The sequence below is a fragment of the Oncorhynchus masou genome, chromosome 32, assembly GCF_036934945.1.
Source record: "Oncorhynchus masou masou isolate Uvic2021 chromosome 32, UVic_Omas_1.1, whole genome shotgun sequence".
Classification (NCBI taxonomy): domain Eukaryota; kingdom Metazoa; phylum Chordata; class Actinopteri; order Salmoniformes; family Salmonidae; genus Oncorhynchus; species Oncorhynchus masou.
The window spans coordinates 84,908,742-84,922,739 of record NC_088243.1 but is presented as its reverse complement, the minus strand read 5'-3'; the positions used below and the strand labels follow the sequence as shown (position 1 = coordinate 84,922,739).

At 46.5% G+C, this 13,998-nt stretch overlaps 1 protein-coding gene across 1 annotated transcript in view; it reads right to left on the bottom strand.

Annotated features, from left to right (window-relative positions):
• Positions 1–13,998, bottom strand: part of LOC135526724 (gamma-aminobutyric acid receptor subunit beta-2-like) — a 145,743-nt gene that overhangs the window by 27,960 nt on the left and 103,785 nt on the right. The window contains exon 5 of the mRNA XM_064955332.1: positions 10,966–11,048. Within this exon, the coding sequence (XP_064811404.1) occupies positions 10,966–11,048 (83 nt within the window). The remainder of the gene's footprint in view (positions 1–10,965; positions 11,049–13,998) is intronic.

The window sequence follows — 13,998 nt, the reverse complement described above, 5'->3', positions numbered from 1 at the left end:
GATCGTGGACTTCAGGAAACAGCAGAGGGAGCAGCCCCCTATCCACATCGCCGGGACAGTAGTGGAGAGGGTAGAAAGTTTTAAGTTCCTCTGCGTACACATCACGGACAAACTGAAATGGTCCACCCACACAGACAGCGTGGTGAAGAAGGAGCAGCAGCGCCTCTTTAACCTCAGGAGGCTGAAGAAATTTGGCTTGTCACCAAAAGCACTCACAAACTTTTACAGATGCACAATCGAGAGCATCCTGTCGGGCTGTATCACCGCCTGGTACGGCAGCTGCTCCACCCACAACCATAAGGCTCTCCAGAGGGCAGTGAGGTCTGCACAACACATCACCAGGGCAAACTACCTGCCCTCCAGGACACCTACACCACCCGATGTCACAGGAAGGCCATAAAGATCATCAAGGACAACAACCACCCGAGCAACTGCCTGTTCACCCCGCTATCATCCAGAAGGCGAGGTCAGGCCGTCATTGAAAAATAAGAATGTGTTCTTAACTGACTTGCCTGGTTAAATAAAGGTAAAAAATTAACTTGTAAGTCGCTCTGGATAAGAGCGTCTGCTAAATGACTTAAATGTAAATGTAAATGTCAGTACAGGTGCATCAAAGCAGGGACCGAGAGACTGAAAAACAGCTTCTATCTCAAGGCCATCACTAACATTGAGTGGCTGCTGCCATACATGTAAAAAATGTATCACTAGCCACTTTAAACAATGCACTTAATATAATGTTTACATACCCTACATTACTCATCTCATATGTATAGACTGAACTCTATACCACCTACTGCATCTTGCCATCTTTATGTAATACATGTATCACTAGCCACTTTAAACAATGCCACTTAATATAATGTTTACATACCCTACATTACTCATCTCATATGTATATACTGTACTCGATACCATCTACTGCATCTTGCCTATGCCGTTCTGTACCATCACTCATTCATATATCTTTATGTACATATTCTTCATCCCTTTACACTTGTGTGTATAAGGTAGCTGTTGTGAAATTGTTAGGTTCGATTACTCGTTGGTTATTACTGCATTGTCAGAACTAGAAGCACAAGCATTTTGCTACACTCGCATTAACATCTGCTAACCATGTGTATGTGACAACTAAAATTTTATTTTATTTGATTTTGAGATAGAGAGATAGAAATAGGTGGTATATAGTAGATGGTTGATGGTATATAGTAGATGGTAGATGGTATATGGTATATAGTAGATGGTAGATGGTATATAGTAGATGGTAGATGGTATATAGTAGATGGTAGATGGTATATAGTAGATGGTATATAGTAAATGGTAGATGGTATATAGTAGATGGTAGATGGTATATAGTAGATGATAGATGGTATTTGTAAGTCGCTCTGGATAAGAGCGTCTGCTAAATGACTTAAATGTAAATGTAAATGTATATAGTAGATGGTAGATGGTATATAGTAGATGGTATATAGTAAATGGTAGATGGTATATAGTAGATGGTAGATGGTAGATAGTAGATGGTATATAGTAAATGGCAGATGGTATACAGTAGATGGTAGATGGTATATCGTAGGTGGTATATAGTAGATGGTAGATAGTAGATGGTTTTTAGTAGATGGTATACAGTAGATGGTATATAGTAGATGGTAGATAGTAGAGTGTCGATGGTATATAGGAGATGGAATATAGTAGATGGTAGATGGTATATAGTAGATGGTAGATGGTATATAGTAGATGGTAGATGGTATATAGTAGATGGTAGATCGTATATAGTAGATGGTAGATAGTAAATGGTAGATGGTATATAGTAGATGGTAGATGGTATATAGTAGATGGTAGATGGTATATAGTAGATGGTATATAGTATATGGTATATAGTAAATGGTAGATGGTATATAGTAGATGGTAGATGGTAGATAGTAGATGGTATATAGTAAATGGCAGATGGTATACAGTAGATGGTAGATGGTATATCGTAGGTGGTATATAGTAGATGGTAGATAGTAGATGGTTTTTAGTAGATGGTATACAGTAGATGGTATATAGTAGATGGTAGATAGTAGAGTGTAGATAGAAGATGGTAGACGGTATATAGTAGATGGTAGATGGTATATAGTAGATGTTAGATGATAGAGAGTAGATGGTATATGGTAGATGGTAGATAGTAGATGGTAGAGAGTAGATAGTAAATGGTATATAGTAGATGGTAGAGAGTAGATGGTATATAGTAGATAGTAGATGGTAGAGAGTAGATGGTATATAGTAGATGGTAGATGGTAGAGAGTAGATGGTATATAGTAGATGGTAGATGGTAGATAGTAGATGGTAGAGAGTAGATAGTAAATGGTATATAGTAGATGGTAGAGAGTAGATGGTATATAGTAGATAGTAGATGGTAGAGAGTAGATGGTATATAGTAGATGGTAGATGGTAGAGAGTAGATGGTATATAGTAGATGGTAGATGGTAGATAGTAGATGGTAGAGAGTAGATAGTAAATGGTAGATAGTAGATAGTGGATGGTAGAGAGTAGATGGTATATAGTAGATGGTAGATGGTAGATAGTAGGTGGTAGAGAGTAGATAGTATATAGTATATAGTAGATAGTAGATGGTATATAGTAGATGGTAGATAGTAGATGGTATATAGTAAATAGTAGAAGGTAGATGGTAGAGAGGAGATGGTATATAGTAGATGGTAGATAGTAGATGGTAGAGAGTAGATAGTAAATGGTAGATAGTAGAAGACCAAAGTGGAGCAGTACTGACCCCACAGTTTAATGCTTGTCATGTGTGTGTGTGTGTGTGTGTGCAACTCTCTGTCTCTCTCTTTCTCTCTCTCTCTATCTCTCTGTCTCTCTGTATATCTCTCTCTCTGTATCTCTCTCTCGCTGTGTCTCTGTCTCCCTCTCTATCTCTCTCTCGCTCTCGCAGTGCATGCTGGGAGTTTTTAGGAGTTTGAGTGTTAGGTGTAGAGGGCTCTGTCCTAACTTATTTTCTTGATTTTGTCCTTGGTGTTTTCTTTCAAATGCTATTTTCTATCGTGGGGGGTTAATGCACTATTTGTTTTAGCGGTATAGACAGGTTTTCCAAAGTTAGGGTGGAAGAGGACAGAGTTAGTTTCCTGGGGTTTGGAAGGTGTGGTTTGCGAGATGGCTTCTTAGCCACGCGGAGAAGATGCTGTCGATGCGTCATGGATTCAGGTGTGTTCCTGAGGACGGAGTTAAGATAGAGGAGGTTCTGCTCGCGGTCGGCGAAGAGGTAGGAGCTGAATTTGTACATTCTGCTTCCAGAATGAACAAAGCTGTGGTTGTGTTCATGAAAAGAGCAAATATGGTGGGTAGGCTCATTGCTAGTGGAATATCTGTAAGGGCTGTGTTGGTGCCAATTTCGCCTCTTTTTACCCATTCGACCAGGGTGGTAGTTGCAAATTTGCCTCCGTTTATTACAGATGATCAAATCAGGAAAGAGCTGAGTCGTTTTGGTAAGTTTGCTAGCGGTTTTCGAGTACTGTCGGCAGGTTTTCAGGTAGATGTCGCATGTTGTTTCGTTCCGGAGGCAAGTGTTTATGTTTCTGAATAACAATGAGCAGCAGCTAAATGTGCATTTTAAAGTGAGGCATGGGGAGGGGCTCTACACAGGGTTTGCCAGCACATATAGTCTACAGTGTTTTGAGTGTGGGGATTTGGGGCATAAGAGCTTTGTGTGCCCACATAAAGGCCGTAGACAAGGTGAGGGCACAAGCGCCAGTGGGATAAATCGAAGTCAATGTGCAGGGGGCCATGAGACGCAGACAGCAGAGGCTGGGTCTAGTCATGCCAGGGATGGTGGTGTAGATGAGGCTGGGCCTAGTCAGGCTAAAAATGGTGGGGTAGATGAGGCTGGGCCTAGTCAGGCTAAAAATGGTGGGGTAGATGAGGCTGGGCCTAGTCAGGTTATGGAGGGTGGTGTCGATGAGGCTGAGCCTACTCAGGCTATTGAGGGTGGTATAGATGAGGCTGGGCCTACTCAGGCTATTGAGGGTGGTGTAGATGAGGCTGGGTCTAGTCATGCTATGTAGGGTGGTGTAGATGAGGATGGATCTAGTCAGGTTACGGATGAGGGATAGATGAGACTGGGCCTAGTCATACTTTGTAGGGTGGTGTAGATGAGGCTGGATCTAGTCAGGTTATAGATGGTGGGGTAGATGAGGCTGGATCTAGTCAGGTTATAGATGGTGGGGTAGATGAGGCTGAGCCTAGTCATGCTGTGGAGGGTGGTGTAGATGAGGCTGGATCTAGTCATACTATGGAGGGTGGTGTAGATGAGGCTGGGCCTAGTCAGGTTACGGATGGTGGTGTAGATGTGACTGAGCCTAATCAGGTTATGGATGAGGGATAGATGAGGCTGAGCCTAGTCAGGTTATGGAGGGTGGTATAGATGAGGCTGGGCCTAGTCAGGTTATGGATGAGGGATAGATGAGGCTGAGCCTAGTCATGTTATGGATGAGAGATAGATGAGGCTGGGCCTAGTCAGGTTATGGATGAGGTATAGATGAGGCTGGGCCTAGTCAGGTTATGGATGAGGGATAGATGAGGCTGGGCCTAGTCATACTTTGTAGGGTGGTATAGATGAGGCTGGATCTAGTCAGGTTATAGATGGTGGTGTAGATGAGGCTGGATCTAGTCAGGTTACGGATGAGGGATAGATGAGGCTGAGCCTAGTCATGTTATGGATGAGAGATAGATGAGGCTGGGCCTAGTCAGGTTATGGATGAGGTATAGATGAGGCTGGGCCTAGTCAGGTTATGGATGAGAGATAGATGAGGCTGGGCCTCATCAGGCTAGAGATGGTGGGGTAGATGAGGCTGAGCCTAGTCATGCTGTGGAGGGTGGTGTAGATGAGGCTGGATCTAGTCATACTATGGAGGGTGGTGTAGATGAGGCTGGGCCTAGTCATACTATGGAGGGTGGTGTAGATGAGGCTGAGCCTAGTCATACTATGGAGGGTGGTATAGATGAGCCTGGATCTAGTCATACTATGGAGGGTGGTGTAGATGAGGCTGAGCCTAGTCATACTATGGAGGGTGGTGTAGATGAGCCTGGATCTAGTCATACTATGGAGGGTGGTGTAGATGAGGCTGGGCCTAGTCATACTATGGAGGGTGGTGTAGATGAGGCTGGGCATACTCATGCTATGGAGGGTGGTGTAGATGAGGCTGGGCCTAGTCACGCTATGGAGGGTGGTGTAGATGAGGCTGAGCCTAGTCATACTATGGAGGGTGGTGTAGATGAGGCTGGGCATACTCATGCTATGGAGGGTGGTGTAGATGATACTGGGCCTAGTCAGGTATTTAAGGGTGGTGTAGATGATGCTGGGTGTAGTCAGGTTATGGAGGGTGGTGTAGATGATACTGGGCCTAGTCATGCTATGGAGGGTGGTGTAGATGATACTGGGCCTAGTCAGGCTATGGATGGTGGTGTAGATGAGGCTGGGTCTAGTCATGCTATGGAGGGTGGGGTAGATGAGGCTGGATCTAGTCATGCTATGGAGGGTGGTGTAGATGAGGCTGGGTCTAGTCAGGTTATGGAGGGTGGTGTAGATGAGGCTGGGTCTAGTCAGGTTATGGAGGGTGGTGTAGATGAGGGCTGACCAGAGAGTAAGGGCAGGTGGTCAGGATGGGAGATGGAGATAAGGAGGAAAGTGAGTCTGAGGAAGAGGATGATGAGGAGTTTTTTTTTACTCCACTTCAATGGGTCCGGAGCTGACAGCCAGTCAAGCAGAGGGGTCAAAGTACACGGTGAGGGAACTGACAAGGTTCCTGAATGAGACCAAGGGGAAAAAAGATCATCTTGAGGATTTTTTTTCTGATCCGAGAAAGTTTGTAAAATCAGTTCAACATGCTATGAAAAATGAGGGGCATAGTGTCCTCTCATCCAGGAAACAGTTTAGGTTGAGGAAGTGGGTCACAACAATGAGTAAGGGTCTACCTTCAGAGACTGTTTAGATGTAGAGTTTCTTTCTGGCACTGTGTCTTTTTGAGCTTTGCTATTGGTCTCTTTCTTTGCTGGCTTTTCTCCCATTTCTTATGGAGACTCTTCGGGTAGGATCGCTCAATATAAATGGCACCAGAGATGGGGGAAAGAGGAGTGTGTTGGGTGAATATATAAAACAAAAAAAGTACAGGTGTTGTTTCTGCAGAAGACGCATAGTGATGTGGTGAATGAAGTTGATTGGGGGCTCTGGTGGAAAGGGGCGTGCCGAGCCATGGGACAAATGTTAGTGCAGGGGTGGCAGTAATTTTTGCATTGGGTCTGTCTGTAAAAATGTGCTCCTCAAATGAGGTGTGTAAAGGTAGGCTGCTTGTTGTTGAAGCAGAAATTACCAACATGGGTTTTGTCTTTATAAATGTGTATGCGCCTAACACAGGGAGAGAGAGAGGGGTTCTATTTGGGAGTCTTAGACTGGAACTCTCACAGGTAGTGCCTGAAGAGACGCTGGTGGTTGGAGGGGACAGGAACTCTCACAGGTAGCGCCTGAGGAGACGCTGGTGGTCGGCGGGGACTGGAACTCTCACAGGTAGTGCCTGAGGAGACACTGGTGGTCGGAGGGGACAGGAACTCTCACAGGTAGCGCCTGAGGAGACGCTGGTGGTCGGTGGGGACTGGAACTGTGCAATGGATTTTACGAAAGACAGAAATGGGGAAGATCATCATTCAGGGTCAGTGGGAGTGTTAAGGGACATTATTAATCAGTTTGACCTAGTGGATGTTTGGAGAACTAAACATCCCAACACAAGACAGTAATAATGGGTGAAGGTTTTGGGGCTAGGGTGAGTGCAGCCCAACTTGATCGTTTTTACATGTCCAGGAATCAGAGCAATAGGCTGTTGGGAACTACCATTCTCCTGGTGGGGTTTTTGGAACACCATATAACCATGGCTCAGCTGTCTATTTCACCAGGACCCCGGCAGGCATCCTATTGGAAGTTTAATGTAAAGCTCTTACAAGATGTCACTTCTTGCTCAGGTTTGCAGACTTTTTGGGAAAGGTGGGGGCAGCGAAGAGAGGAATATGAGTCTCTGAGTCAATGGTGGGATGTGGGGAAAGTCCAAATTCAGTTTTTCTGTCAACAGTATACATCTTTCTCATCCTCAGAGGCAAGGAGAGTATTGGGGGAACTAGAACATAGTATTAGTGAGATGGAGGTAGAGATGGTGGGGCAAGGAAATGTAGGCCTCCAGGCTAATTTAGCGGAATTACGTAGGGACCTGGGCAGTTTTTTCCAGGTTAAAGCAAAGGGAGCACTTGTAAGAGCTAGGATCTCCATGCGCAAGGAGATGGATGCTCCTAGCTCCTTCTTCTTTGTTTTGGAAAGACAGAGCGGGGAAGCCAAGGGTATGCATTGCTCCACGGCTGTCTGATGGGGGGTGACCTCTGTGGTGGGGAGATGTGGGAGCAAACTGGAGTTTTATACTGAGTTGTATAGGGCAGAACTGTGTGATCCTATGTGTGCTCAGGTCTTGTTCGCAGAACTCCCTAAGTTCTCTGAAATTGACATTCCTCTGTTGTCCATTGAACTGGCAGAGGCCGTAAACAAAATGTCCCCTGGTCGTGCACCAGGGGTCGATGGGCTCCCAGTGGAGTTTCATAAAAAATTCTGGGGATAATTGGACTAGACTTATTTTGTGTGTTGCATGAATGCGTCGGGGTAGGAGAGTTGCCGATGAGCTGCCGTTGGGCGGCTCTAACTCTCCTGCCCAAAAAAGGGGACTTGTGTGAACTTAAGAACTGGAGGCCTGTGGCATTGCTCTGTGCAGACTACAAGACATTTGCCAAGGTCCTCTCTAACAGACTGAAGTCCCATCTGGATTCAATAGTACATAAGGACCAAACATATTGTGTACCGGGACGCTCAATCACGGACAACTTCTTAATCAGGGACATGTTGGACTTGTCGATAGGTTCTAATGTGAACTTTACACTGGTCTCTTTAGATCAAGAGAAGGCATTTAATAGAGTGGACCATGAGTATCTGTTTAATGTGATGTCTGTGTTTGGGGGAAAGGTTTTTGACCTGTCTGAAGATGTGGTATGCTGGGGCATCATGTATGGTCAAGGTGGGAGGGGGGCTCAATAGGCCAGTCTGGGTGAGGGGCATTATACAAGGATGCCCTCTATCGGGGCAGTTATCTACATTAGCCATTGAACCTTTTTTGGTCATCCTGTCTGGGTTGGCGCCCCCCCTTGGGTTGTGCCATGGCGGAGATCTTTGTGGGCTATACTCAGCCTTGTCTCAGGATGGTAAGTTGGTGGTTGAATATATCCCTCTAGTGGTGTGGGGGCTGTGCTTTGGCAAAGTGGGTGGGGTTATATCCTTCCTGTCCGGGGGTGTCCTCGGATGGGTCTACAGTGTCTCCTGACCCCTCCTGTCTCAGCCTCCAGTATTTATGCTGCAGTAGTTTATGTGTCGGGGGGCTGGGGTCAGTTTGTTATATCTGGAGTACTTCTCCTGTCCTATTCAGTGTCCTGTGTGAATCTAAGTGTGCATTCTCTAATTCTCTCCTTCACTCTTTCTTTCTCTCTCTTGGAGGACCTGAGCCCTAGGACCATGTCCCAGGACTACCTGACATGATGACTACTTGCTGTCCCCAGTCCACCTGGCTGTGCTGCTGCTCCAGTTTCAACTGTTCTGCCTTATTATTATTGACCATGCTGGTCATTTATAAACATTTGAACATCTTGGGCATGTTCTGTTATAATCTCCACCCGGCACAGCCAGAAGAGGACTGGCCACCCCACATAGCCTGGTTCCTCTCTAGGTTTCTTCCTAGGTTTTGGCCTTTCTCTGGAGTTTTTCCTAGCCACCGTGCTTCTACACCTGCATTGCTTGCTGTTTGTGGTTTTAGGCTGGGTTTCTGTACAGCACTTTGAGATATCAGTTGATGTACGAAGGGCTATATAAATAAATTTGATTTGATTTGAGATTGCAGGGAGTGTGCTGGACAGGCATGGTTGTGATGTCAGGCATAGCAGTGTCAGCATGTGCAGATAACGTTTCTGAGATGGTCAGAAAGGGGGCTTGCAGTGGGGTTGTGAAGGGCTTAAAATGTTGGGGGTGTATCTGGGCTCAGAGAGGTGGGTCAGGAAGAACTGGGAGGGGCTGTTACAGGCAGTGGTGTCAAGACTGGCCAGGTGGAGGTGGCTCCTGTCCAAAGTGTCATATAGAGGGAGGGTGCTGATAATAAACAACCTGGTGGCATCCCTGTGGCATAAACTGGCTGTCCTCAACCCCCCCCACTCGCAGACCTGCAACGCAAGCTGGTGGACTTTTTCTGGTCGGGCCATCACTGGCTGAGGGCGGCAGTGTTGTACATGACCCTCCACGAAGGAGCACAGGGCCTGGTGAAACTGGAGAGCAAGGTGGCTGCTTTCCGACTAAAGACGGTGCAGAGACTGCTGTACTATACTGATGTTGGCTGGAGGGAACCAGCATGCACTGGCAGCTGCTAAGTCCCATATGAGAAGGGAGTGTGGAGCCTGGGCTGTGGGTGTGGGAGGAGCCTATATTCCACCACCCAGCCATCCCTTTGAGATCGGTTCAGTCGGCCACCCTGCAGAGGTAACTTATGGCAGTGGGTTTACTAAGGCTGGGTGACCAGCGACTGCTGGGAGAGGAGTGGTGGAAAACCCCGGAAATCCTGGCACAACAAACAGGAATAACGTCTCTTAGCCTGCTGGAGAGATTCCTGGAGGAGGTCCAGGAGGCACTGTCTGAGCCGGTAAGGGGGGTGTTTGAGCGGCCAAAGGGGGAGGGGACACCAATGTTTCTGCTACTGCAGCTGACGGCAGAGACTGGGGACTGGCAAGGGGGTCTGGAGGATTTTAACACTCTGAGCCTGGGGGAGTTTGAAGTGGTGGGAGGTAAAGCTCTCTACAACCTCTGCATTAAGTTGAGGAACATTAGGAGCCTGGGGGAGTTTGAAGGGGTGGGAGGTAAAGCTCTCTACAACCTCTGCATTAAGATGAGGAACATTAGGAGCCTAACAGGAGTGAAGGCACATCAGTGCCAGGGGATATGTGGGGCGGAGAGTATGGTGGGTTTTTAGATGGAGGTCCCGTGGAGGGTTCTACATGGAGCCTTGGCCACTAACACTTGGTTGGTACGGGTTGAACCGGGAGTCGGGCAGGGGGGTCCTTTCTGTGTTATGAGAGAAACCGTGATTCATGTGTATTCTGTGTGCACCAGGTTAATGCCATTAATGTCTCTTGGAATGTCTGTGCGAGAGGTTGGGTATGGTTTTTACTGTTGGGTATTCAAATAAGGAGAAGGCCAAACGTGTTTTGTTGAATTTTCTGTTTGCTCAGACAAAGTTGGCTATTTGGCTAACGAGGAGGAACAGGGTCAAAGGTGGGGGGATAACAGACCCTTAACTATTGGGATGGTCTCTGCGCACCTTAGGGTGCAATTTGAGTTCTATAGAATGATAAAAAGTGTGGGGATGTTTCAGGAGATATGGTGTGTTGGGGGGCTGTCTGTATAGCTGGGGGAGATGTTTTGGATATACGGTTGTCAAAATGGCGAGGTTTTGGTTATTGAGATGTGTGATGTTGTTTTGTATCGTGTGGTAGAGGGAAAGGTGAGTATGGTACATGCATACAGTACAGGATATATTTTGGTGTTTTTTAAGGGGGGTGGTGAGGTTTTAATGAAATGAGAATGTCTCTCTCTCTTTCTCTCTCTCTCTCTCTCTCTCTGTGCTGCATTATGTATACATTACACTGTATATTTGAGTATGTCCCATGTTCATTTCCTTTTCGGCATACATGTTTGGCATGACAACGAGTTGTCTAATGCTTACAAAAGGTCAAAGAAATGAATCTCCTACTAATTCTATTTCTACGATAGAAGTGTTCTATATAGATTGGTCCGGGTGTGACGTCTCCATGGGAGGGGAGTGTTCTGCAACCAGGGGTGAAGGTGGTACTCACAGCTCTCGATCTCCAGTGTGCAGTTCTGTTCGTCCAGAGGATACCGCCTCAGATCCATCATACAGGCTGCTGTGGTTGTGATCCTACACACAAACACACACACACACACACACACACACACACACACACACACACACACACACACACACACACACACACACACACACACACACACACACACACACACGCGCACACACACACACACACACACACACACACACACACACACACACACACACACACACACACACACACACACACACACACACACACACACACACACACACACACACACACAGGACAAAAACGTTAGACTTCAGGTATAGGGAAGACTCCATATCAGCATTAAAAAACAACAACATTTTAATCCATATTTTACCAGGTAAATTGACTGAGGACACATTCCCATTCACAGCAACGACCAGGGGAATAGTTACAGGTGAGGGGGGGAACGAGCCAATGAGCAGTTGCCATACCAGGCGGTGATGCAGCCAGTCAGGATGCTCTCGGTGGTGCTTCTGTATAACCTTTTGAGGATCTGGGGACCCATGCCAAATCTTTTCAGTCAGGTGGGAAAGGGCAGTGTGAAGTGCATCCGGGAGGATGCTGTTGATGTGAGCCATGACCAGCCTTTCAAAGCACTTCCTGGCTACCGACGTGAGTGCTACAGGGCGGTAATAATTTAGGCAGGTTACCTTCGCTTCCTTGGGAGGCACAAGGACTATGGTGGTCTGCTTGAAACTGGTATTATAGACTCAGTCAGGAATAGGTTGAAAATGTCAGTGAAGACACTTGACAGTTGGTCCGCGCATGCTTTGAGTACACGTCCTGGTAATCCATCTGGCCCCTCGGCTTTGTGAATGTTGACCTGTTTAAAGGTCTTGCTCACATCGGCTACCGAGAACGTTATCACACAGTCATCCAGAACAGCCGGGGCTCTCGTGCATGCTTCAGTGTTGCTTTCCTCGAACCGAGCATAAAAGGCATTTAGCTCGTCTGGTAGGCTTGCGTTACTGGGCAGCTCGTGTCTGGATTTCCCTTTGTAGTCTGTAATAGTTTTCAAGTCCTGCCACATCCGACGAGCATCAGAGCCGGTGTAGTAGGATTCAATCTTAATCCTGTATTGATGCTTTGCTTGTTTGATGGTTCGTCGGAGGGCATAGCAGAATTTCTTATAAGCATCCGGATTAGTGTCCCGGTCCTTGAAAGTGGCAGCTCTAGCCTTTAGCTCAATGCGGATGTTGCCTGTAATCCATGGTTTCTGGTTGGGATATGTACGTACGATTACTGTGGGGATGACGTTGTCGATGCACTTATTGATGAAGCTGATGACTGAGGTGGTATACTCCTGAATGCCATTGGATGAATCCCGGAACATATTCCAGTCTGTGCTAGCAAAACAGTCCTGTCGTGTAGCAGCCGCGTCATCTGACCACTTCCGTACTGAGCGAATCACTGGTACTTCCTGCTTTAGTTTTTGCTTGTAAGCATGAATCAGGAGGATAGAAATAGGAGGATAGAACATTTGCTAAATGGAGGGCGGGTGTGTGTGTGTCACATGCAGCTGGTGATTGTGTCCAGTAAAAGATAGACAACACTACTCTCATAGTCTTCATGGAAGAACAACAAAGTGATTGATATGATAGGAGCAGGAAGACCCTTCGGCAAGTAATCATTTCCCAATGAACAATGGTTGAGTAGAGATCAATGATTTGTAGAATCTTTGACTTTTCCCCAACAGCCAAAAAGTCATTATAACGTTGTTTGTGACGTTATGGTCAGGTTGTATGCTGGTTGTCATTATGATGTTGTTTCTGACATTAAGTTCAGGTTGTATGCTGGTTGTCATTATGATGTTGTTTCTGACATTAAGTTCAGGTTGTATGCTGGTTGTCATTATGACGTTGTTTGTGACGTTATGGCCAGGTTGTATACTGGTTGTCATTAAGACACTATGACCAGGTTGTATGCTGGTTGTCATTATGACGTTGTTTGTGACGTTATGGCCAGGTTGTATACTGGTTGTCATTAAGACACTATGACCAGGTTGTATGCTGGTTGTCATCATGATGTTGTTTGTGACGTTATGGCCAGGTTGAATACTGGTTGTCATTATGATGTTGTTTGTGACGTTATGGTCAGATTGTATACTGGTTGTCATTATGACGTTGTTTGTGATGTTATGGTCAGATTGTATACTGGTTGTCATTATGACGTTGTTTGTGATGTTATGGTCAGGGTGTATACTGGTTGTAAAATAACTTTATTTTGAACATACTTTTAGTGACCTGAAATAGCTGATTGTAACCTAAATCTGACAACAAATGATTGTTTTCCATTCCACCATAAGTACAAACTGATCTGGAAGAGTGGACATGTGTTTCATTATTAAACAGCACAAGTTCGTTTGAAATATTTGCAAAAAATACCCAGGCACTCAGGTCCCTTGGGTCTCACTGAAGACAAGTTTGGGGAATTTAATTTTTCAGAGACATAGAAACATTCAACATTCTCCCTGCCTTCCTGCCTCCCTGCCTCCCTCCCTGCCTCCCTCCCTGCCTTCCTCCCTGCCTCCCTCTCTGCCTCCCTCCCTTCCCTCCCTCCATTCTTCTCTATTATGTAACAAGCCAGTTAGCAGGGAGGGAGGGAAGCAGGGAGGGAGGCAGGGAGGGAGGCAGGAAGGGAGGCAGGGATGGAGGCAGGGAGGGAGGCAGGGAGGGAGGCAGTCAGGGAGTGAGGGAGGCAGGGATGGAGGCAGGGATGGAGGCAGGGATGGAGGCAGGGAGGGAGGGAGGCAGGGAGGCAGGAAGGCAGGAAGGCAGGGGGAGAGGCAGGGAGGGAGGGGGAGGGAGGCAGGGAGGAAGGCAGGGAGGGAGGGAGGGAGACAGGGAGGAAGGAAGAGCGAGAGAGAGAGGAAGGAACCAAAGTGCCCCAGAGTGTTATCAGAGGAGTCCTATGGATGGATGTCCTAGTTTACCCCTCTCTCTGCCTGCCGTGGCTATCACTAACTATCACTAACTATCACTAACTATC